The 26053-nt window shown below is 38.3% G+C and overlaps 1 protein-coding gene across 1 annotated transcript in view; it reads left to right on the forward strand.

Moving 5' to 3' along the window:
• Positions 1–26053, forward strand: part of NFAT5 (nuclear factor of activated T cells 5) — a 161774-nt gene that overhangs the window by 73192 nt on the left and 62529 nt on the right. Inside the window, 2 exon segments of the mRNA XM_030582298.1 lie at positions 6313–6438; positions 21943–22495. Coding sequence (XP_030438158.1) covers positions 6313–6438; positions 21943–22495 — 679 coding nt within the window.

Here is a 26053-nt window from a genome sequence, read left to right on the forward strand (position 1 = left end):
CCTATTTATTTTTAAGGTAAAATCACTAGAGAGAAAACTTATATATCATCCAGTTTATACCCATTTGTTCTGGTGCCAACATTGTCCTTTAGCTTAAATATCTCTTCTCCGTTCTGGGTGTTTTACCCTCCTAAATAGAGAGCAATCATACCGCCTCTTAGCCTTTATTTTGCTGAGCTAAACAGGCCTAGCTCTTTTGATTTCTTCTTGTAACGTAAATTCTTCATTCCCCTGATCATCTTCATAGCCCTTCTTTGTACCTGTTCCAGATTGGATCTATCTTTCTTGAACGTGGGTGACCTGAATCGTATAGTGTATTCCAGATGAGATCTTAATAGTGCATTGTTCAATGGCATTAATACTTCCTTATCTTTCCTGGAATTACCTTGTGTGATACATCCTAGGATCCCATTTGCCTTTTTCACAACTGCATCACTTTGATGGCTCACAGTAATCCTGTGATTGACTAATAGACCCAGTTCTCTCTCTCCTGTCCTTTTCGTGGTTTGGTTTTTTTTTTTTTTTTTTGGTCTGTCAGTGGGGCTGTATCCTTTCTCCTTTTCTTTTAATATATTTTGTCCATTTAGATTGTAATCTCTCTAGGCTGGAGAAACTCTATTCTCACAAGTCTATAAAGTGCCATGCATACCATTGGCACTATTGGTAGGGGTCACCAAATGAAATTAATGGGCAGCAGGTTTAAAACAAATAAAAGGAAGTTCTTCACACAGCGCACAGTCAACTTGTGGAACTCTTTGCTTGAGGAAGTTGTGAAGGCTGGGACTATAACAGAGTTTACAAGAGAACTGGATAAATTCATGGAGGTTGAGTCCATTAATGGACATTAGCCAGGATGGATAAATAATGGTGTCCCTAGCCTCTGTCAGAGGGTGGTGATGGACAGCAAGAGAGAGATCACTTGATCATTACCTGTTAGGTTCACTCCTTCTGGGGCACCTGGCATTGGCCACTGTTGGCAGACAGGATACTGGGCTGGATGGACCTTTGGTCTGACCCGGTACAGCTGTTCTTATGCAAGTGAGTTAATCTACAGGGGTGTCAAACTATGGGTCGCAACCCTGTTTTAATGGGGTCGTCAGGGCTGGGGCCTGGGGCCGAAGCCCAAGCGCTTCAGCTCTAGGCAGTGGGGCTCAGGTTACAGGCCTGGGGCTGAAGCCCTTGGGTTTCGGCTTTGGCCCTCCCGCCGAGGGTAGCAGGGCTTGGGTGGGCTCAAGTGTTAATCCCTGTCTCCTGTCGTTGCGTAGTAATTTTTGTTGTCAATGAAATTTGAGAACCACAGGTCTACATTATATGGTTTTAAGCTAAAGGGTCTAGCCTTTTCTGTGGGTGTAATTCACATTATTTTATATTGGAGTGTTTATACACCTCTACCTCGATACAACGCTGTCCTCGGGAGTCAAAAAATCTTAATGTGTTATAGGTGAAACCGCATTATATTGAACTTGCTTTGATCCACCAGAGTGCGCAGCCCTACCCCCGGAGCACTGCTTTACCGTGTTATATCGGGTTGTGTTCTATCCGGGTAGAGGTGTATGTGCACTTAATTGAAAATAGCTTAGGTGTTGAACTTCCTTTCACCTTTCTGTTCTCCTTGCCTTGTGGTTAAATGTGTATTTTGTCATTTGTAGGGTGCTATTTAAAATAAATAAATAAATAATGTACCTTTTAAAATGCCGGATTAAGAAATAGAGCTCAGGATTTAAATCTTGATATTTTGACTCAGAATATTTAGGTGTATAAATGTCTCAGGCTTGTGTGTGAAAATATATTTTGTCTGAAATCTTGCAGGCTTTTTTTGGTGTGCTAATACAGTTGGTACTTCACAAATGAAGAGGAGCCCAGATGAACTTCTTTCCAAGTCTAGCTTTCCTTTCCTATTCTTACATACATCAAGGAGATGCATAGCTTAGCTGATGGACTGGGAGGTTTAAAGTATTAAAAGCTGAAATAGACTAAAGACCTGTTTATTGCCTACAAGCACAACATGTCTTCTGGTGCCACATGATTGTTCCAAATTTTTAGCTAAAAAAAGTTAAATATTATCAGCTGTAAATTCATTCCTTCTCAGCCACGATATTACTTTAAGCAAACAGGGCTCTGTAATACTGAGTTTGGGATACAAAGCATACTTAGCACTTAGATCTTGGCATTTAAATAGAAATTATCTTTCAACTTCAAGGTTGTGTATTTGATAGGCAATCTGGAGGCTGTTGAGTTTGGATATACTACCTACTTTATACCTGCAAATTTTTGTATATTTATGACCTTAGACCTTATGACCTTAGATGTGGGTTATTTTTACTCGCCACTCATCTTGTAAGGTTTTTCCATTTTAACACAGCATATTTCAATCGTGTCAACGTTACTTAACCCCTCACAACATTGATTCTAAACTCACTCCTAGCAGGCCTTTAAAACATAATATCAATAATGGAAAGCATCCCCACAGAAAACATTGTTACATAACAATAGCAAGGGAAGTAATTATCAGTAGATCTGTCCTACTAATAGAAATCCTTCAGGAATGCAGTGATGTAAAACATCAAATGTCTGGGCATAGTGAAGTTTGGGGAGCACTTTCAAATATCTGGAATATGATCCAGATAGTGAGTCAGCACTCTTTAGTTCTGATTCTCCTCAAGTCTGTGAATTGAGTATATGAGTCTTTCTACCATCTTTGTCTCTCTCTAGGGAGGCTATTTTAAAAGAATGGTGAGATAAAGCACTGAAAAGTTAGAAGATGCCAGAGCTAAGATTGTTTATGAAAAATTAATTTGGCCCTTTTGTGCACATGCATTATGAAACAGTCTTTAATTACATACTATATTTTTTCATAGGACCCCAGCCTCGTTCAGTGCCCAAGTAGGACACCTCCTGGGGATGAATCATAGTTGTTTAGCGAAGAAGACTTGTCTATAGGACCCCTGCCTCATTTGTCACAGAAGTTGGAAGGTGTTTTATGAATGAGAGGGAATTACAGGAAGAGAAAGGATGATCTCATGGCAAAAGTAGCTGAATGCTACCCTGGAGAAGTGTATTTTATGCCTGCCTCTGCAACAGAGTTTCTATGCAATGCTTGGCAAGTCACTTAAACCTAACTTTTTAATGTTGTGTTCTTCATTTTTCTATGTGTCAAACTCAGGACTCGAAGTCTGATTTGCAGCATTCAAAAGCTGCAACTGAAGTCAATGGAAGCTATGCTTTGAATATATAAAATGCTATGTACTCTGAAAAATCAGACCCTAAGGGACAGACAAAATTAATGGACACTTTTGACCTTATTCTATTTGAGATTCAATTCTGTGTCTGTAAAATGGGAGTAATTATACCCCCTCCTCCCACAGGGGTGTCATGAAAATAAATTCACTAATGTTTGTGAAGTGCTCAGATACTATAGTGGTGAACACAGTAGAAAAGCCTGTGAGGAAAATAAACATTCTGTATTTGCAGGAGAGTTTGAATAACGTAGTAAATGAGGCATAGGGGTCATACATTGAACGATAAGGAAAAAATATTGAATAGCTGCTCATTTAGTGAGCACTCTTCATTTTGAGGCAGCAGTCTTGTTTAAAAAAAAAACAAGTAACACAATTAGAGACTGTATCATAATGTTTATGTACAAGGGGGGCTGAATTTAGATTGCACTGGCTATCATAAATTTGGAATTTTCCAAATTTTGAGTGCTTGACTTTTCAATTATAACATTCTTTTAACATAATTTTGAGATGTAATGGTAGTGACTGATCCAAGATGATATTAAAAATGGGGGGAAATATACTTTAAATTTATAAACTGCTGCTGCCCAGGCAGTTCAGGCTGTAAAATTCATGATAAACTATAGAATAGAATACAATTATGAAAATACAATAATACTCATTTGATAAAATTGTCCTCTTAAACATACAGTAAGCTCTGAATGCTCCTTATCACATTAACAAAGCAAAATAATCTACCAGAATTGAAAAGTAAACCAGTCACATAATTAGACGTCTAAAAATATGATTTCAAATCTCAAAAGTATATGGACCATTGTAGTCTACCTTGTTTTTGTGTTTGCTCTCCATAAAAATCAGGATTCCATTTGTGACAGGTACTAAAATATTACCTGTTTGTTTTGCACTGTAGATTTCTGTATGAAATCCTAAATCCAGTAGTGAGGATACAAGGTATCCTGTCCGGAGAAAGAGATTTATTCTATGCCAAGCAAGCTGACCAATTTCCACAATGAAGACATATCAAAATTACCAAGAGGAGAGAACAGAATGTCAGATCTAATATATACCTTAGGCAGCTACCAGAACAATTAGTATTTTGTCTAACATAACTAGGAGAAACAATGAGGAGTCCTTGTGACACCTTAGAGACTAACAAACTTATTTGGGCACAAGCTTTCATAGGTTAGAACCCACTTCATCAGATGCATGGAGTGGAAAATACAGGAGCTGGTATAAATACATGAAAGGATGGGAGTTGCCTTACCATGTGTGAGGTCAGTCTAACGAGACAAATCAATTAATAGCAGGATACCAAGGGAGGAAAAATAACTTCTGAAGTGTAATTTCAGACAGTTGACAAGAAGGTGTGAATAACAGTAGGGGGAAATTAGTATTGGGGAAATAAGTTTTAGGTTTTGTAATGATGCAACCACTCCTGTATTATACCTGCTCCTGTATTTTCCACTCCATGCATCTGATGAAGTGGGTTCTAGCCCACAAAAGCTTATGCCCAAATAAAATTGTTAGTCTAACAAGGACTCCTCGCTGTTTTTGCCGATACAGACTAACATGGCTACCACTCTGATAACTAGGAGCTATCCCATCCTTTCCCCCACAAAATAGTGCTGAGAGGTCTGTCTGCAAATGAAATGAAATACAATAAAATAAATCATAAATTAATTAATGCTCTGATTTTTTTTCCTTTTCATTATCCTCTTCATTTTTTTCCATTCATCAAATATCTTGTTCCTTTATCACTATATTTTTGCTCATTTGTCTAGTGTTCTAGTAACTTCCTATATCTTACTCTTACATATTCACCACAGTTCACTGTTGTTTTTCTGTTACATTCTCGTCCCCTTTGCTCCCTTTCTGTTGCATTACCGCCTGTTCTCCCTCTCCTACATCACTTTTGTCTATTTCTGGTTCTTTCTCTCTTTTTACCCTATACTTCCTGAGATATGGCAGCTACTTCTCTTCCCCATTCCCTTTGGTGTTCATTTTCCCCCCCTTTCTGTGTTCTGTGCATCTGACCAGGATATTGGAGTTGAGGGGGAAGGGTAGGAATGTAAGGAGACATTTTTATTCTCCCCATCACAACCTGAATCTAAATAACTTAAAACCTGCCTGAAATTTAAGAGTCTTCTTTCCTCTGAAAGTGATTCACCAAAATATGCTAATAAATATACTGTAAAGTAGATTGTTGGTGTATTCTTATTGTTTGAATGCAGTGACAGCTTTTATTATGAGGCTAATTTGAAATCATGTGATTACAGGTGAATAATTTACCTTTGAATCAAGAGTAAACTTGGAAAAGCAGAGTGCATTTGGTGTTAGGTGACTTAACATCTTAAACTTTGCTGTTGTGGTTTTGTGTCAGGCATGTTGCATGTAGCAGCCATAACTGTTTTACAACAGATACGTTCACAAAAATACTTATTATTTATACTGCCACACATTACCATAGAGTCTGAGGGCCTTCCACATAAAACAGCATCTCTAGTGGGTTCTGGCTCTTTTCTGATATCTTTTCAGTTTATAGAATCTTTGGTTTTTGTTTTTGTTTGTCAGGGAGAGGGGAAGGGGTGATTTATGTTGTGACCATCATTCTTGTTATGGTGAAAAAAATAATGTAAAACTTTTTCCTATTTAATAATTTCCTAAATATTAGTCTATTCTCCATTGGAAGCTATTTCCACTGCTTGAATACTGAGAGTAGTTTTGTCTCCAGATCTCAGGTACTTTGTTCTAGGTTTCATCATCTGCATTGTTTCAAAGGCACCCATGTGTTGCAGGTTCATAGATGGTCACTCTGTGTCTTGAAAGGGCAAATGCAAATTTGCTCAGTCTTGAAAACTTGTATATTTTAAGTTTTATTTTTTTTTAAATCAACTTGATTTCTGTGTCAGTGATCTCCAAGAAATTTGTCTACGCAACTTCTTATGAAGCTTCTTGAGATGCCACATTGTTGGTCTATATTCCTAGACTAAAATCTTTAATATAATCTGTGTTTACAAAAATGACAGTTGATCTCTGTGTTTAAACTACTTTTCTCCTTTTTTTTTTTCCCTCTCAGAATCTGTCTATGACCTCCTCCCAAAGGAGTTGCAGTTACCGCCTTCCAGAGAAACATCTGTAGCATCCATGAGCCAAACAAGTGGTGGTGAGGCAGGTTCGCCTCCTCCAGCTGTAGTTGCTGCTGGTAAGCCTTCCACTTTGCTCAGTTATATCCTTAAGATGTGTAGTATTCTGGCCAACATGAACAGTGCTGGCAAAGTTTGGAGTCTGAGACGATTATGAAGAAATAAATGAGAGCTCATTCTAGGAGACTTCTAATAATCAAACTAAATGATATGCATTACAAGAAAATTTTACCTAAATCATATTTGCATTACATGCATAATATGCTTTTCCCACTGGTACATTCTTCAAAACCATAAGTGTGTACTAACTCCTAGAATGCACTTTTCTCTTCAGATATAGTAGGCACCAATTTGGAACTGAGTCAATGTGTGTAAAGTTAATGAATTCCACCTAGCATAGAAGATAGAATATGAGATGGTATTTTGGCCTTAAGTCTTTTATCAGGCTATAGGAAGAAAAATACCATGTTTTTCTTTGTATGGCCTGAAGAAGCTCTCAGAATTAAAGCACACTTGTATATATTTTCTGTTGTTGCATGTACTGTAATCTTTATTGCATATGAAAACATAAATAACTAGTTAATGTGATTTCATATTTATCAAAAATGTCTGAAATTACAATTTAAATTAGGTACACAGTTTAGAATTAAGCACGTTTCTTTTTACAATGTGTCATTTTGGAGAAAGTGTGGGACATGACACTTAAGCTATATTTTATTTACAAAATATTAAGATCATCTCCTTATGCAGAATATTTTAAACTTAAAGCATAAAGTCCCGTTTACTGACCTTTTTTAAAAAAAAAAAAACGAAGAGTTAGTCCATCGCTAAGGATAAAGTTTTGATCTGTGAGGTTGGCACCAGTGCTCTGCAGAGAGCTAGTGTATAGCTGGAACTCTTTAATAACAGTTTCATTTAGCAAAAAGGCAAACCAATCATTGTGCCCATTGCTTATACCTCTCCCCTAATGGGCTGAGATTTCTTGAATAATTGGATTCCTGTAATCTTTATAACATTATATTAAGTTTGAGAGTGGTGTGTTGACCATCAGTTGATGATCTAGAAAATTAATGTTTGAGGTGGGGGTGCTGGTAGCTGCATTATGCAGCTTTTGCTGTAGATTCATGTGCGTTAACCTTCTATATAAAAACATGCCCCAGAAATGCACAGTGCAATAAACAGAGTTTCTGGTTGGATGCTGAAAAGGTTTAAATCTGTAAGAGAAACTTACAGCACTGATCACCGTTCATGTTTTGCCAGATGTTTTCTAACAGAGTCTGTGGATTTAATTGTGTACTGTGGAGCTTGCTGGTCATTAGATTTATAAAAAGTGGTAATTTCTTTTAGAAGTGTTTGATTCTAAGAGATTTTAAAATACAAGAGATTTTACCTCAGTTCTTAATAATGAATCTGGTTCAAGGGTACAGCAACAACCGAATACTGTTGCAGAAACATAGTTAAAAAAACCAAACCTGTTACAGTTAAATCCACAGACAGAAATGTAACTGCTAACTATATTTGTACCTTTACTGAGACAATTTTCGAGCATTTGAGTTTAGATAAACAGAACTAAATGTCTGTTCCTGCTAGGTTTTCAGCATCTGCTGATAGTCAATCCAGATCCGCTTAAAAAGCTGGGAATGTGCTAGCTGAGTTTGGGTTACACTGCAGCATTGACAGTTCAAGACTAGAACAGGGTTCAAAAAAAAGAACTAAATAAATTAATGGAGGACAGGTCCATCAATGGCTAATAGCCGGGATGGGCAGGGACCCCCTCACCTAGCCTTTTATTACTAAAAGTGGGGAATGGGCAACAGGGGATGGATCACTTGATGATTCTCTGTTCTGTTCATTCCCTCTGGGGCACCTGGCACTGGCCACTGTTGGAAGACAGGACACTGGGCTAGATGCACCTTTGGTGTGACCCAGTATGGCCTTATATTCTTTCCTTTAAAGAAAACTGAAAGAAAATAATGTAGATCAGAGGTTTATTTGTAAACACTGGAAGAAGGTTCCATGTTCACTGAACTAAAAGGGGGTCTTTAATGTCACTATCTGATGAAGATTCCTCTGCATCAGCATTGTGAGAAGCCAGTTGGGTTTTTAGATTTCACAGGGTGCAGTTAAAAAGCTGGATCAAAAGTGGCATACTTGATTATAAAGATTGTAAGAAATTTCACAGCTTAGATTATATAAACTGTGTTAAAAATTAGTATAAAACATTAAAGTGTGAATCTCATTACTGCTGTCACCTGCCATAAAAGTGAGTGTCTGAAGGACTGAATCTTGGTATTTTAAATAGTGTATCATCTGTACTTTGAAAGCCCCAGTCAGTGATCAGCACCATTGTGCTGTGTACACATGTAACAACTGTGATGATCCATAACTCAAAGAGTTTGTGCCTGGGGCTTTCAAAGGAACCTAAGGGAGTTATGTGCCCATATCTAATTGACTTTCAGTGGCACTTAGGTGACTAATTCCCTTAGACCCTTAGTGAAAATCCCAGGCTACACTTTCCGGATGTGACAGGAGTCAACAGAAGGATAAAACAGACTCAATGCAAGTGAATCTACTGTTCGTGTAATACAGGGGTAGGCAACCTATGGCACGTGAGCTGCTTTTCAGTGACACTCATACTGCCTGGGTCCTGGCCACCAGTCCGGGGGGCTCTGCATTTTAACTTAATTTTAAATGAAGCTTCTTAAACATTTAAAAAACCTTATTTACTTTACATACAACAATAGTTTAGTTGTATATTATAGCTTATAGAAAGAGACCTTCTAAAAACGTTAAAAATTATGACTGGCACGCGAAACCTTAAATTAGAGTGAATAAATGAAAACTCAGCATACCACTTCTGAAAGGTTGCCAACCCCTGGTGTAATACATAGCAGTAGCAGTTTTCTTCCCCTCTCTGCCTCCACCATCTGGTGCAGTTTGGGAGAAGACTTCTCTCCTCAAAACAACCAAAGATGTGGGGGGCTGAACAGGACCACCCGTATCTCTTTCCCTTGCAAACTTGGGACAGTTTTGGAGATTGTGGGGGGAAGAAACACCCCCTTTGTCTCCAAGATTGGGAGAGGCTGCTTGGGTTAGTCTGGTAAATTTTGGACCTGACTTGTAACCGCCCCATTTGGAAGCTGGCAATAGGAGAAGAAACAGCCCCCTCCACAAACAATAGGAGAGAGTGGAGGAGTGAGTGTGAGGCTCTGTCATGGACCCAGTGGGCTGGTTACTAGTGTTGGCACAAGATCCCTGATCATGCTCCTGCTGCTGCATCAGTGCCAGTGGCCCTGCTGCAGTCCCTCCAAGCAGACTTCTGATCTGCCACTGGGAGGAGAGATGAGGCCTGAGTCTCTTGTCCTCCACACAGCAAGGGTCCCTCTCTGAGCATATAGGATTTGTCTAGTGCAAAGAGATGGATCCAGGGCTGAGGATACTCAGAGACTCTACCTTCCATCTTTCCCCTTGACCAAACGTCTGCAGGGAGGGGAGCACAGTAGTCCAGCTTCAGTGGGAGGTCTGGGAAGTTTTATACTTAGGCTGGAGTTAGCAGACCGGAGCCCCAGGCTGGGCTTGCCTAGAGCATTACACATGCCTTCTTTTTGAATGTTTTGGAGGGATTGATTCTCCTATTCCCAGGGGAGCCATAGTTTCCAGTTGTGGTGGGTTACACTTGCCCAGCCCTCTCTTCAGTGTTCTTTCAATTTTTGTGAAGGAGGAGTTTTTCTCCTCCTATACCCAAAATTCTCCAGGTTCCCAAAGGAAGAGAGCACAGGTGCTTCAGTCAGAAGGCTGCTATTTCTCCTTCTTTGGAAGGAGCAGTCTTCTCCTGTGCTGCACTAGTTCCTTTTTGGGTGCACCCCTCTCTATCATATGCCCCAATTGTCTTAGGGTTGTTGCAGTCTCTTCAGACAGCTGTCGTAGCTGGTCCTGACTCTTGCAGTATAAGGAGTCTGCTTGGTTGAGGCTCCTTTCTGTTAATAGGAAAAAAAGTGGGAAGGTCACTCCAGGCTTCCTGTGTGTATTGTAGAGAGAGAAAGAGGAGTGTGCTTGTGTATTTATATTTAATTTAAAAAACCAAGATTGGCTGTTCACTCATCTGATTGTCACTTTTGAAGAGTGGTTAGTAAAAGAACACAGACACACATTCAAATGGCTGATGTTGTAGAAATGGTAAAGTTGGGAGGAAAGGTGACCTTGGCATCTTAGAGTTCCACTATCGTAAGCCAGTTTGTTATTTCTAGTGTTTTGTGTAAATCTTTTGTGTGCTATCTTATTTATCCTAAAACTATAACATATTTTCTAATGTTATAAGTCTAAACCTACATCACTGTAGGTGAGCCCATTAAATACATTGTTATTTTTTTAAGAGATGGAGTTAACTAGAAATAGGTCTAGCATTTAGTATGTAGTGTAAAAAAAAAAATGATGCAGGTGTACTTCACTAGAAGCAATGAGAAGATTAAATCATAGGGAGTGGTCAGAGGCTATTTTTTTCTCCTTTAAGATTTAACATAATTTGTTTTCTGCTTCCCTAGCCACTGGGTGACACACTATTTGGCTGAAAATCAGATTACTGTAAGGTTTTCCATCAGATGCTTTGCTCTGAGGTTTTGTTCCATGTAAATGCATTGCATAAAAATCTTGCTGCAGCTAACTCTTCAGATTTTTAGAGGAGCAGGATGGGCTGTTTTCAGGTGTGAGGGCCTGACAGAAACAGACTTCTAGTTCTACCATTTAACATTTGTTTTACAACTTACAGGTCAGTTTAAAAATATTAAAACTGAGTCTTGATAGTTGGATTTTCATGAACACATTTGATAATTTTAATATAAGCAACACGATGTGTATCTCATATTCATCAATTCAGAAGAAGAGTTTTACCCACTCTTTGAATGTCAATCAGGCAAGTGTAACCAACAAGGAATCCAGAATTTTGTGCTGCAACATATATATCCTCAGCTTCTTTCTCAGGTACCTAGTTCCATCACACTTCCAGAAAATAGGAAGAGGAAAAGGGGCTCCCTATATGCATCAGCACTAAGGACTAGCATCGTGAGCTCTTCGTATTGACTGCTGCATGTGGGAGCATCTTCATCTAGAGGGCAGGAAAAAGAGTAACATGTGAGCCAGCACGAGCATATTACTAACAGGAAATATGGATCATTTACTAGACTCTTTTGATTGCAGACCCAAATGATGAAGCAATCTCAATCTAGGCTATCGTTGGAGTATATCACTTACATAGATCAGCAGCTGGAGCTCCAGGAACCCACACTCTTAATGTTCCTGGCATGAGCATTTTCAAACCTTTGTAGGAGAAGGTGCCTGATTCTTCAGTTGTATTTCTCAGATGTTGATGAGATTTTTCACATTTGGAGGACATGGGTTTGTACGAAACTGATTTAATCAAGCCTTTATCTTTCTATTCAAAATGCCAATCAGAAGGCTTGTCTACATCAGAAAGTTGCAGCACTGGTGAGGGAGTTACAGCGCTGCAACTTAGGAGGTGTCCACATCTGCAGGGCATCACCAGCGCTGCAACTCCCTGTTTGCAGCGCTGGCCGTACTCCCGTTTTGTCTCGGGTGTAGAGGATCCAGCGCTGGTGATCCAGCGCTGGTAATCCAATGTAGACACTTACCAGCGCTTTTCTTGACCTCCGTGGAAGGAGGAAGCCTCTGGTAATCAAGCTGGTCTCCTTCCCCGGCTTGCTCTCGCGTTCCCGGAACCCCGAGCAAGCAGGTCTCCTTCCCTGCGGTTTGCTGGGTGGCTCCGGGAACGCGAGAGCAAACCGCGGCGAAGCTGGTCTCCTTTCCCGGTTTGCTCTCGCGTTCCCGGAACCCCGAGCAAGCAGGTCTCCTTCCCTGCGGTTTGCAGGGTGGTTCGGGGAACGTGAGAGCAAACCGCGGCGAAGCTGGTCTCCTTTCCCGGTTTGCTCTCGCGTTCCCCGAACCCCGAGCAAGCAGGTCTCCTTCCCTGCGGTTTGCTGGGTGGCTCCGGGAACGCAAGAGCAAACCGCGGCGAAGCTGGTCTCCTTTCCCGGTTTGCTCTCGTTCCCGGAACCCCGAGCAAGCAGGTCTCCTTCCCTGCGGTTTGCTGGGTGGCTCCGGGAACGCGAGAGCAAACCGCGGCGAAGCTGGTCTCCTTTCCCGGTTTGCTCTCGCGTTCCCCGAACCCCGAGCAAGCAGGTCTCCTTCCCTGCGGTTTGCTGGGTGGCTCCGGGAACGCGAGAGCAAACCGCGGCGAAGCTGGTCTCCTTTCCCGGTTTGCTCTCGCGTTCCCGGAACCCCCCTTGAAGCCGCCCAACAGCGCTGCAGTGTGGCCACATCTAACACCACTTGCAGCGCTGGTTGCTGTAAGTGTGGCCACTCTGCAGCGCTGGCCCTATACAGCTGTACTAATACAGCTGTAACAACCAGCGCTGCAAAATTTTAGATGTAGACATGGCCAGAGTCTCTTCTCTTGTGTTCCTTTCTAGTAGCAAGTCAAAAGCCCTCTGTCATCTTATTCTATTTGGAATACTTCAAATACAAGAGCCTTTGTTCCTAAGCACTTTAAACTGTATTGCTTTTTGAAAGGTAAATGTGAAGGGTGAACCTGTTCTCTGAATTAGTATGTACAATAAAATCCTCTGTACCCTTGCACAGAAAATCTAAAGGGAGCATCTTGACTGCCAGCTGTAGTCCTGTTCCTTCTCTCTCCAGTAGAATCTTAACAAAGGACAGTTTGCAAATCTTCGGGATGCAGTAGGAATGAATCCTTTCCAGTGTCTGTTTTTGATCTCTTGTTCCCATTGCCACTGTGGGAATGGATATTCTTCCTTATTTTTTCCTCCCCACCATTATGAACAATCTTCCTGCATCTAATTCGGTTTTCTGGCTGTTTTCAATTCCCATCTCAAGTTTCCTAGCTGTAATAAAACAATCAATTTTGTTTTCTTATAGTAAACATTGGGACACAAATTCCACATTCCTGAAGCTTGTTCACAGAACCCTCTTAAATTGCATATATAGAATGTAATCAGTAATGTTTTGGTAAGAACAATATACAAAAATAAATGATATGGTATCTTGAGAGAGAGTAGCACAGACCTGTTAGATCAAATTTTCACTGAAGATAATTCTGATTGCAGATTCTTCTTATGTCTTTCCCCGCTTAAAAAAAGATGATCTGTGGGATTCTGTCAGCTGCCATCCACGAGATATGAGGTATTATGGAGCAGGTGGAATCTGGTATTCTAAACAAAAGGAATAATACTTCTGAATCTTAAAAAGGTTGGCCCTATGGAGTGGGATAATTGAAACATCTACAGTAGTGCTGAATTTGCTAAAAAGTTACATTTATACTCTAGCTAGGGGTACAGGGATTGTTCCTTTCTTTAAAATGGTATATAAGGAGGCAGGTTTAAAGAGGTAATTTAACTTCTCCTGTGGGGAGGGGGGTGAGCTCCATAGTACTTGGAGTAATCATTTTTGTACATTTAATTTTGAAAATTATATTTTGCTGCTCATTTGTTAATACAAGAGTCATACAATTAATCATTTGTCCCTTCTTGCAACCATACTCTAAGGGTTAGGTTCATTTTCTTCCTCCATAAAGCTGAAGAAGCTTTTGGGTAATACTCATACTAAAATTTCCAAATCAGTTAATTGCAAATAAAGTTTGAAAATGGAAACTGAGTTTTTGCAGAACTAGAGTCAGGACATCAGCCTTTCTTTTGCTTATTTCCATATATCAATAGCAGAAATTTCTGGTATTTATTCTAGGTGGACTTCATTGCCAGTGTCAGTCACTGGTCCTTTCTTTTGGTCTGGAAGCAGTTACCAGAATCTTCAAAGGTGATATGAGTGCTAACATAGCAGATGCATGATGTCATGTGTTGACTTGATTATGAGAAATAAAAAGCTTGATCTGGTTTTGGTCTGGTGTCCAAAGTCTTGGAAAGCTTTCAGTTCTTGTGGTTCATAATCAGCTATGCAGAAAACCATCACTTCAGTCACAACACAACAGATGAATGTTCAGGAAGTGCTTTCCATATGTTTCTGGGGAGGGAATTTCAAGGAGGATAAACTTCATAGTTTTTCCTCAAAGCTGTGCATTCTATCTATAGCAGGTTTGTTTCAGCCAAGAAATATCAACTGCTTCTCTCTTTTTTTTTTACAAGGTTAATATACATTGTAAAGCTTTTTAGGTCAGGGTCTTCCTCTGACTGTGTGATAGTGCAGTGCTTAGCATACTGGGGCCTCTGGGCACTGTTGTAATACAAATCATTTCTGAGCAAGGTATTTCTATACTGCACTCCCATTCCCAGTATGTCACTTCTAGGTACACACGATTATGAAGATAGTTTCAACATTCCAGGAGAGGCCAATGTCTAATTAGCTTGGTGGCAGTTAAGGCAAGGATGTTCCCTTATCATTCTGAGTTCTGTGTATAACGGTGATAGTGTGTAGATATGTACTGGGAGAGTTGAAAGGAAAGTTTCTCACAAACACACTTTCCATTGAATGGAAATTTCTGTTGGCAGTATGTGTTCCCTCTAAGTTCTAAACATTCAGTGGAATAAGTAATAGACCTTTAGGTCTCTAATTCCTATTTCTGTTCTAGTCCAAAGTTGCTTTCAGCCTTCTCTTGACTGATGTATAAGCAATAAAGCCCACCCATTAAGGAGGTTTTGGCATTAATTCATTATGAAAATGCATCATTCTTATTATCAAATAATGCAAAAACAAAAACAGAAAAAAGAGGACAAACCTAGTGTGTAATTACCTGGGAGAAATTCCTTGTCATAGTGGTATAAAAATCTCACTTAGTCCAGCACAGCATTACTACATTTTTGGAAGGAACTGGTGGATTTGAGGAACAGAAGAGATCATTTCCTACCTGGAGATGTGTTTTGTAATTCTGATCCACCAGTCAAGACATTACAGAATTATTCCTTTTAAGATGGTTTGATTATGTAGAAAGTAGGGGAGATGAAAGGTGAGAATTGGAAGAGGGAGCAGCTGAGGAGGTGTAGAATTCTGCCTGACTTGCTTGATTGCCTCTGCCTCTGACACCACTCTGAGTGGGAAAACCTACTAAACTGAATTGGTGGATGAGAACCACTAACAAAAAAGTTGCAGGTAAGAAATTACTACTTCTGTGTCTTTAAACATGAGTGTAAATAATTGGTGGTGTTTATATAAAAACAGATTGAATGATGTGTTTATTCTAGGTATAAAGTACTGCTTGTTTCAGCATGTAATTGTAAGGGAATTGAAACTGTTTTGGACTTAATGTAAATTAAAATAACCAGCCTATCTTGAATCTGTGTGACTATTTATTTTTGAATAACGGGTGAATTGGATTGCTTGATTATATTTACTGGGATGCTAGTTGTTTTCTCTATTAATACTTAACTTGCATTCTAGCTCCGCCATTCAGAGACAGGCATCGTGTGGTGGGTTGTGACAGTGTCTGTCAATAGTGAAGACAAATAGTGCCAGAGACACTTAACCCATCTAATCTCACCCAGGGTATAGGTCGGTCTTGTTTTTAGACTTCTTCATAAGTCTTTTTTTCTTTCTTTTTTGTTTCTAAATAGTGGATTGATTGAAAACTAAACTTTACAAAAAAGTTTTTGACTTTACATCAGTAATACTAAAAGAAGAAAAGTAGAAACCCAGAGTTGGCATATAAGGTGTTAAAAGCAGGTTTGCAGCCACTTTGTAAGTTCTGGTTCATAACTTTTAAACCTTTGGCATCACCGGGGTTGATGCTGGAAATTTTGTATGTAGTATCCTTCTGTTTTATTTTGAAAAAGTCAAATATTGCCAAGACTATAACATGTAAGGTCTATAATTAACATTCATGGAGGGCCATACTCTGTGCATTAGGCCTGTAAATAAGGCCCTACTTGAATTGCGGGATGATTCTCAAAAAATTGTGGCTGGGTTGCAGACAAGACATGGAACACTGCAAAAAAAAACAAACAAAACAAAAACAACAACAACAACAAAAACAACGAAAAAAAAAAAGTAATATGGACCTTATTTGCAGTAATAAAGTCTATTATTATTTTTCCGTGATTTTCTGCTGTCAGGGTCCTGGGGCTGAGAGCGGGCGGGCTCCTGCTGTCAGAATTGCGGTGGAAACCTAATATTGTGGAATCTGCAATTTCCACAGTATCTCAAGTTAAGTAGGGACTTACCTATAAATGTCCCAAACTTTACCCTGTATGGTGTTTGAATTTTCATTTTTATCACCAGTTGTTTTCTAACAGCCTGTAGTGGAGCACATGGCATACATGCTAGCCCCTGAAAAACAAGGAGAGTTCTTAATGACTTCCTGTATGTAGTGACTGTTCATGCACAGGGGGTTGGAATACTACCCTCCCCTCCCCCCCCACAAAAAAAAAAAAGTCTCTCACATAGTTGCATTTGAAATCTTGTAATTTCCACTGCGGGATGTAACTCGCATTGTAAGATAGCAGCATATTTTAAATGTCAGGAGTAAGGCACTTATTTTTTTTTTTTTGAGGGATTGTGAATCCTTGTAGTATTGAAGGATTTCTGTGAGGAGAGTGAACAAGGATTTAATGGAACAAGGATTGGCTCCTCTTAAGCTGTTTTTAAAGACTGCAACTCCCTCCAGGGCAAGCAGTGATCATCTTGTCCCCCGGCCCCCATTAGTTTAAAGGCTGAAAGGCTTGTTTGACTCCACAGAATTATAGAAATATATAACGTGGCCTTAGTCAGTAATTTAGTAGCTAATGTTTCTTTCCTTTTCAGTAAACAAATTGTAAACAAAATCCAGCACTAATTTGCACATGGGGATGCTCTTTGCTATACATTCCACTCTTCCTGATACTAGCCTGTGAATTTGGTAGCATGCAGTTGTGCCACGTGGGCACTGCATCCCCTTTTCCCACTGCCTGATTTCTGGCTGCTTTTTATTTTCAGAAAAAACCTAAATTATTCCAATTCATAGAAAGAAGAGGCTATAATGCTGCTTTACTGCCCTGAAAGTGAGATGGGCAGTTGGGACTAAACAGACAGCTTTCAGCCTGTTGAAAGCAAACATGGGTGAACTGATATCATGACCAACTGGAAATTATGCATCAGTCCTTCTAGAAATAGTGCAGAGAAATAGATGTTCTTTCTTGATTTACATTATAAACTCCAGCACAGACCAAATATGTTAAGTTACAATTCTTGGTTAGTTTAGGTTCTTTCATTTACAAACTATAGAATTGCATCTGACTATTAATGTGTAAATTGTGTTGCCTGAAAGAGAACAGGAAATGCCTTGTGTTAAACTGCTTGTTCTGTATCAATCTGTTTGGCTTTATAGAGAAATATTTGCGGGAGCTGAGGCAACAGATTATGAAAGTTATTTTCTTCATTTCTACTAACTTCATATGGAATAGAGGTGATATTCGGAATAGAGGTGATATTCAGAATAGCTAAAAGGCGTTCAGTTTTTAACAATGACCCACCATACTCTAATTTGAAAGGATTTAAATACAAAATACACTTGCAGACCTGTTTTATTTGCTTTTATGGTCCTGTGGCTGCATACCCCATCAAAAAATTCACTTGACTTATATCATATAAAATTGTAATTTTCAAATAAATTTTACGAAAACTGTAGCGAAGTCTTATTAATATTTTGTCTTTATTTCAAATGTGCACATACAGAATATAGTAACAATATCTAAGTAAACAAAATTAATATTTGTGGGTTTTGGTAAGCATTGTTAAGGCATAGGTAACTAAGCTGTCAGATAAATATAGCAGCCTAATGTGTTTCTATGGTGAATAATTTACACTTTATGACAAAAAGAAAATGCTTAAAAAGGCCTGTGTTCATACTCTAATTTTCCAGGATACAAGTGAGGTTTTTCTTACATTCTGGTTGTTGTATGCTCAATTCCTGTACTCTTGGGAACAATTTCTTTTTTTGTTGGATAATTTCTAAAAAAGTAGAAAATGGAAAAATGTTTTCAAGTTTTAAAACAGGACCAATGAAGATTAAAGTATTGAAAACTTAGAATAAATAATGTTTAAATGCAACATATTCAACCAAGGGATCCCTTTTGTGTATCAGATGTATGCATAGATTGTCACTGGCTCCAAATATATTTAAAGTTTAAAAAAAACAAAATGAAATTATGTAAAAATGTTGGTTTGTTATTCATTATAGTAACTTCATGAATTCATACCTGGCAGATCCTACTTGTTTACTCTATCAACCAGGAAGAAGATGAATTGGCTGGAGACCTATTGGCTTTACCTGTAAACATGAAATAGTTGCACTTTCTAAACATTTCAAGTTATGCCACTAGTAAAAATGATGCATTTACACTGATTTATCCTCAAAAATACATTTCAGATTTGCCTGTTTTTGTAGGGGCAGAAAATAAATGATCTGCTTCTTTGATTGGCATGATCCTCATGCTGCTTTTTGTATATTTTTGAGGTATGATAGGAAAAACACTGAACTTCACAAAGCTATACATATTTTAACAGTTGCATATTAATGGATGATATTTGAATACTTTTGAGAATATATAGCAAAAAAGAAGGATATTTGGATTGTATTAAACAGTATTCGTTTAGCTTGCCATTTGTTTCCTGCATTACTGATACACAGGGCATCCCTGCTAATTGGAATACAGTGCAACTAGTCCCTCTAGGAGAACATATATTTCCTTCAAATTCTCTTAAAAATATGGAGGAAATTTGTTTTGGAACTTGGTAGTATTTATGATTAAAGTTTTTGAAATATTGTTCGTTGGTGACCTTCAGACAGTGTTGGTGTTACCAGCTATTTAGCTTTGTGCTAATAAATAATATTTTTTAAATAGTTTTTCCACAAAAATTAAGGTAAAATTCATCTGTTGAGTTTCTAGGATTTCTATTTTAAATGTAGGATATGATCACCATTTGGTATGCCTGTCCCAATGCAGACTTGCATGTATAAAATGCTAAATTCTGCTGCTTTGGTTTTTCACATGAATGCTGCTTTAGAAGAGCTCATTTAACGTTTACTTTTGTAGCAAATATTAACCGTTTTCACAAGTAATCCTTAATGCTAAATTCTGCAGAAGGGTGATCACCTTTATCCCAATTCTAGAACTTTATCTGACTCAAGGGTCAGCTGTGTAATTGTTTATTATTCCAGTTAAAGTTTTTGTCATGGGGAGAGATCCATGACGTGTTCATATTCTGGATTCTGTTGTGCATGGTGTTTCATTTCATCTGTAAACGGATTGATACCTAAGAAGGGAAAATGTTGCTGTGCAGCAGGACAAGTCTGCCGCATTATTCCACTTGCAAACCCTGCATGCAGCACACATGCTCTGTGTGTCCTGCACACTTTTATTTCTATGTAGGTGAATTTACAAATACTAAATAGGAACTAATGCTGTTGTTGCTAACAAAACAAGGTAAAAACATATATGGTAACAATCTCTCTCAACTCAAAGTGGTTGCAAATCAGCTCCTAAATACAGTCGCTGAAATTAATATCTAGAGGAAGAAGTTTTTTCCAATTTTATAAATGTTTCTAAAGAAGAAGCATTGAATTAATGCATGCTACAAAACAGATAAATTTGTCTTTAAATTTGAATGCAGTTCACAGTGACTGAATCCTCCAGCTTCAGCCACTACATTTACCAAGGAACAAACTGGAAAATGGAACTGGTATCATTCAACATCTCCAGGAGGTGGAGAAAGGGAGTCTTTTTCTACATAGCTGAAAGAGTAATTTATTGATAAGCTGTACTGACAACTAAATTTCTCTTAAAACTTAACCACAGATAGGGATTATTTTTCATTTCACTTAGAACAGAAAAACATCCAATTAAGTTGTTTGTTTTAAAAACAACCTTCATTTTTAATGACTCTTCATATGTTTCTGATGCTTTAATTTTAATTACCAAAAACACTGATTTTTTTTTTTATGGTTTTCTCATTTTTACCATACCTGAAAATAAATATTCACTTCATCGTTAAATAAAAAAATGTTTCCGCCCCCTTTTTTTAATTTTCTGAGATTTCCTCAGAGTGGTCCAAGATAGTTAGAATACAGATTAATTAATTGAATTTCCATTATGGAAATAATGTCATGATTTGAGTGGCTTATCAGAGATTCCTGTCTCTTGGATTTAAAACACCCCAAAAAACCTGACTTCCTCCTTACAGCAGATATTGCCCTTAGTGCTGCAGTAGTAACTATTCTATGATATTCCAGTATAGGTTTATTTCCCATTGAAGTTTGTGGTGGTGGTATTTGTTGCTTGAGTTTGTGTGATCAGCACTATTTAAAAAAAAAAAAAAAAAAAAGAAGGGAAGAAAATAGCTCCATCTCTGGAGGGCTTACCCTCTAATGTAAAACATACAGGTTGGTGAGTTGTTCTGCAATAAGCTGCTATCACTGAAAACATCTACTTGAATTTTAACAGTCTTTCTTTTTACTCACTTGCTGATTGATGTGTCAAGTTTTGAGAGAGTTACTTAAAAAAACCTTTAGTAGAAATGATCCTGTTGCTCTTCAAAAATCTTCTGATTTTTTTGTTGTTGAACACGTAGCCCTGCTTTCCTGTATCAAGGGCAGTCTGATCGATAGGGTTCCCAGTTTGGTTAGTAAATAATTTTTGCTAGAGTAGGTGGGTAGGTAGCTGTAGGACCCTGTTAATGTCCCTGAGGACACTGAGGCATGATTGAACTAAGAGTTCTGTCACCTCATTGGTTCTATATGGCTTTTAACTTTCTGTATTTAAGGGGACCAGCTAACAAGTTCCTGGGAGATGGGGATATATAATCTGTTGCTGACTTCCTAGTGGCCTTTTATCTTTCCATGCTAAGCATGCTACAAATCAGTTTTGTCCCTGTTCTGAACCTACACAATAAACAACTCATATCATAGTGACTGGTACCAGTTCCATTTTGCCTACAATTCAGTTGATTTTATATTTTATTTCTCATTTTATAATTGATATCTGGAATCAGCAGCAATTTTCTCATTTATTTTCTCATATTTTTATTCCAGGATTTGCCTCTGAAGCAGGGAGTGTCTGCATTAAAAATGACCTGTAGTTCTCTGCTTCATAGGTTAGAAACTTATTTTAATATTTTGTGGCTAAGCACAGTCCCGTCTTTTCAAAAAATTATAATAATGAATGGTTTAATTGGCATTGAATGTGGACTACAAGCATACATTTTGCTTTGGGGTTTCCATTGTTTTAGATAAAATGGCTTACGCTCAAATGATTAGTCCAGTTGAAGCAATAAAAGCCTTGTTGTTTGCTTGCAGCCTTTTTTATGACTTAAAGTTAACTAAAAACAAACTTTTGAACTATAATCAGTTAAGTACCATTTGGACACTTCAAAAATAATATTGTATTGCTAGACCTTGTATTGCTTGAAGCATTTACATTCTCAAACTTACCAAATTCCAAATTTTCATTTGGGGGAAAAATCAGTTCACAAATCACATTATTTCAATGGGACTGCTATAGCCAGCACAGGTGGAAACATGTATCTTGTATTTACTTCTGAATTATACACCGCAGATGCTTCTTCAGCTCCCTCTTCCTCCATGGGCGGTGCTTGCAGCTCCTTTACCACCTCTTCTAGTCCTACCATTTACTCTACCTCAGTCACCGACAGCAAGGCTATGCAAGTGGAGAGCTGCTCCTCAGCCGTGGGGGTAAGTAACCGAGGGGTAAGTGAAAAGCAGTTAACCAGTAATACAGTCCAGCAGCAACAGTCAATGCCGAAGAGACATACAGTCCTGTACATCTCACCACCACCTGAGGATTTGCTGGATAACAGTCAGATGTCCTGCCAAGATGAAGGGTGTGGATTGGAATCAGAGCAGAGCTGCATTATGTGGATGGAGGATTCCCCCTCCAACTTCAGTAACATGAGCACCAGTTCCTACAATGATAACACTGAGGTGCCACGTAAATCACGCAAACGAAATCCAAAGCAGAGGCCAGGGATCAAACGTCGAGATTGTGAGGATCCAGCATGGATATATTGATGCCGACAGTGCCAAGCGCCTCACTATGTCCTTTCTCAGCTCAGCACGGACAGCAAAGGCAACTCAAAAGCAGGAAATGGGTTGGTATCTACATTTTTTAAAGTTCTATCACCATATGTAACACCAAGCTAATACAACGTGTTCCTGATTTTTCTCAAGTGTTCTGCTCAGGTTTTCACATAAACACAGCCTCTCCTTCCCTTTTATATCTTAGCTCATAAATTTATTCTAAAATTGCTAAGCTTTGCAGAGAAGTAAAGCTAAGATTTATTGCAATATAACATATGCTAGGCTTAGTTAGTGATTCAGTCCAGTACTGGTGAGATTATCCAAGGTTTTTTTCCCCAGTGGATTGAGATTCCCAAAGGATAGAAAGCTTTTTAATTCTATGGCTCCATCTGTAAAAAGTCTATTTAAAAAGAGCTATAAGTACTGAAGAGATCTTACAACTGTTCTACACTGTCTTCCTAAAAATACCTTGTTCAGATTATGTGAGGATCTCAGTTGATACATTTTATCTGCTTCTGTCTGTCTCTCTTTCTATTTATCAAATAGAGAGAGAGCGATGGATATAGAAGTTAATTGCTTGTTAAGATTTTTCAGCATTTAAATTAACACGTCTTTCACTTTTTGTTTGATAAAATGTTAAGATTATATGCTGAACTAAATTTTGTTTTTCATGTGAACTCACTTCTGTATTTGATTTTCAGAAATAAATCTCTAATCCTGTTTCTCTCTGTGCTTCTGGGTTGTGTGCATGTGTGTGTTCATATGTGGGCACACCTGGGTGGTGTTCTCACATCTCTACCACTTCACACTGTTTACTAGATACATTTCAGTAGTTGCTTTAGACCGAGAGAACCTCCATGAGTTTACAATAGTTTGTTGGGGGTTTTTTGTTTTTGTTTTTTTACCTGTGGCTTCTTTAGTACTTATTTTTATACTGCAGTCAAGTGGGTAGATTGATTTTTTACTTTTATGTATGTGCTTGCAATGTGTTCTAATGTTCATCACTGGAATGGTGAACATTAAAATATGACTGACTGGAAAGATGAGCTTTTCATATTCCTAAGGGAAACAGCCTTTAGTCTGTATTCCCAGGGTCATTGCAGTTCCATACTTAAAATGTTGCTTTGAGAAAGTGATTTCTAAGAAACTCTCCAGAGTGGTCTGCAGCTTCATGGTAGATACCTCATTCGGTAAGAGGAGAACCAGGCTAAACATTGCCACCCAGTCTTTTTCTCATGCCTTCTGCAAAAAAGTACTTAATCAATGGAACAATTTTTTGTGTCTGTTTACCACAAATGGTCTAGATGCATCAGTGAAATAGTCCAACGTTCCTGTTCACCAGAAAAAATCTAGAATACTGTGAAATATTAGCTCTTTATTAATTTGAGACGCTACAAATCAATTTTAAACAAGTTGTTTGGAAAGCTAGAAAACAATGTTGCACTGAGCTTACAGGAAAGAAAGCAATTATCAGTCACCATGGAAAGAAGTGCTCTTCCTGTAGCAAGAACTGTGTGTGAGTAGAAGTTTTTCCAGACAGGGAGCACAGGCTTAGTAAGCTACAGACGTATGACCTTGGTAGCGTTAATAATGAAGAAGCTAGCAAAATGTTCATTACTACCATAACAGGAGCTAAGCAGCATGCATTAATAAAGGAAAGGTTATGTTTCTATAGCCTTAAGCTTTTAGAACACTGGGGACAAGGTTGATTATAGTAGTATGCATTATACAATATATCTAGATTGTAAGAAAAACTTCTATAAAGTTCCAGGTAGGAGATTCTAGTTAAAAGTACATGCTTTAGTATCAGAAGTGGGTAGTATATGGAAACCGCGCCCCCCCCCCCCGCATGGGACATGTACATCTAGAGTACAGAGATGCAGCACTGCAAACACAGATTTTAGGAGTGACTGTAGTGCGGGGTTGTTTGTTTGTTTTTGGGGTTGTTTTTTTTTTTTTGCTTTTCTGCCCAGTGGAGGTCAGCCAAGCTAGTTGACTCACATTTTGGCTTCAGGAGACGAGGGAGGATGATGACACTTGTTATATACGATAGTTCATACAATGGAAATACTAGCTCCTCAGAAGAGACTTCTAATCTTCTGTAAGAGCTAGGGGAAAAAAGCCCACTTCCATAGAAACTGCGAAATGAGTTTGTGAAACCTTTTTTAAAAGGCTTTGATTTTTGATGATTTTCCAGGGCAAACAGGAGGATTCCTGTTCCTCCACTGGAATCATGCTAGTCTCTGTCTCACTATTAGTCTCAAGTCTTCATTTGGACCAGCTGTGGTTCAGATGGCACACACTTTAATTATCAGGACAATGAAGAAACAAATAAAACAAAATAGCATGTTGAGATATTGAGTGGGCGTCATGGAATGTATTCTAATAAAAGCATTTGGCTTTGGCAGTTCGTTTGAATGACCATGCCAGTCAGAATGATTTGTTTGGTTCTGATACCCATTGAGCTAATTAATAAATAAGTATATGGAAAATATTGCTGTTGCTGTTTGCACAGGCGTGGAAAATAGAATGCCACTGATTCTGGGAGGTAAAAGGTAACTGAATTTAGAAGGACAGTGTCGAAATACGAGCTCTGCTTTATAGTTCGGAACAGGGCTAAATGAGAGGGATTCCAGTGAAATATTTAAAATTCATCTATAATATAGCTAATTAGATTGAAAAAGATAATCATAATTTCAAGAGACTCTTAATGGGAAAACATTCCAAATAATTGGCAATCAGTACTTCTTCAAACAAATATAACACACTATATGTGGAGTATGTTACCAAGCAAGGTAACTCAGGATTCAAAAGTAGAATAATTAAAGAAAACACATAGGTAGTCCGAGGAGGACAAAGTATTAAATGTGTATATTCTTTTAATAGGTCACATGTCTGTTGTTCTTCCCATCAAAATTTCTGTGATCTTAAAGTCTCCTTCAGTAATCTGTTTAGCTGGAATTCTGAGTGTGAGAGATCAAAATGTGTAACCCATATGTTTCTGCATTCTCTTGTGACATTATAGGTAATTAAGTGAGCTCTAAAGGCAAAGAAATGTGAATCCCATCTCAGAGCTCTGAACAATATGACTATACTTTTATGATAATTAAATTGCTTAATATTTCTTTTCTGATTCCCATGTTTAATTACATGATTTAAAATTCTGGATGTCATGAAAAGCAGAGAAAATATAATGACTCAAAACTTAACATCTATCTTTCAACTGCTAATACACTGGAATAAGTTCCTAACAGAAGATATGGAGAATTGATAATCTAAAAATTTTGAATGTAATTAGTGTTTTTGGTTAACTAGGACAGTGGTGTAACCCATACTGCTCTCCTACATTTGTTTACTTAGGTTTCATTAACTTGTGTACATTGTCCCAACTGAAGAGGGTTTCTGTAGAATAAAAAAACTGGGTGAAAATAAAACTAAAGAGGTTTTTGTGTTAACAGCCTGTTTGGCTACACTGAAGCTGAACCATGAGGATTTCTTGCCATAAAATGGTACTGTTGCAGTTTGTATGCTTTTATAACCTCTAAGTTCTACATCTTTTCTTTTAATTTGAAAACAAGCCTACAAAACAGGTCTGGTGAAGCACTTTGGGATTCTATGCTCAGATTGAA

This window comes from Gopherus evgoodei, chromosome 12 (assembly GCF_007399415.2).
Source record: "Gopherus evgoodei ecotype Sinaloan lineage chromosome 12, rGopEvg1_v1.p, whole genome shotgun sequence".
NCBI lineage: Eukaryota > Metazoa > Chordata > Testudines > Testudinidae > Gopherus > Gopherus evgoodei.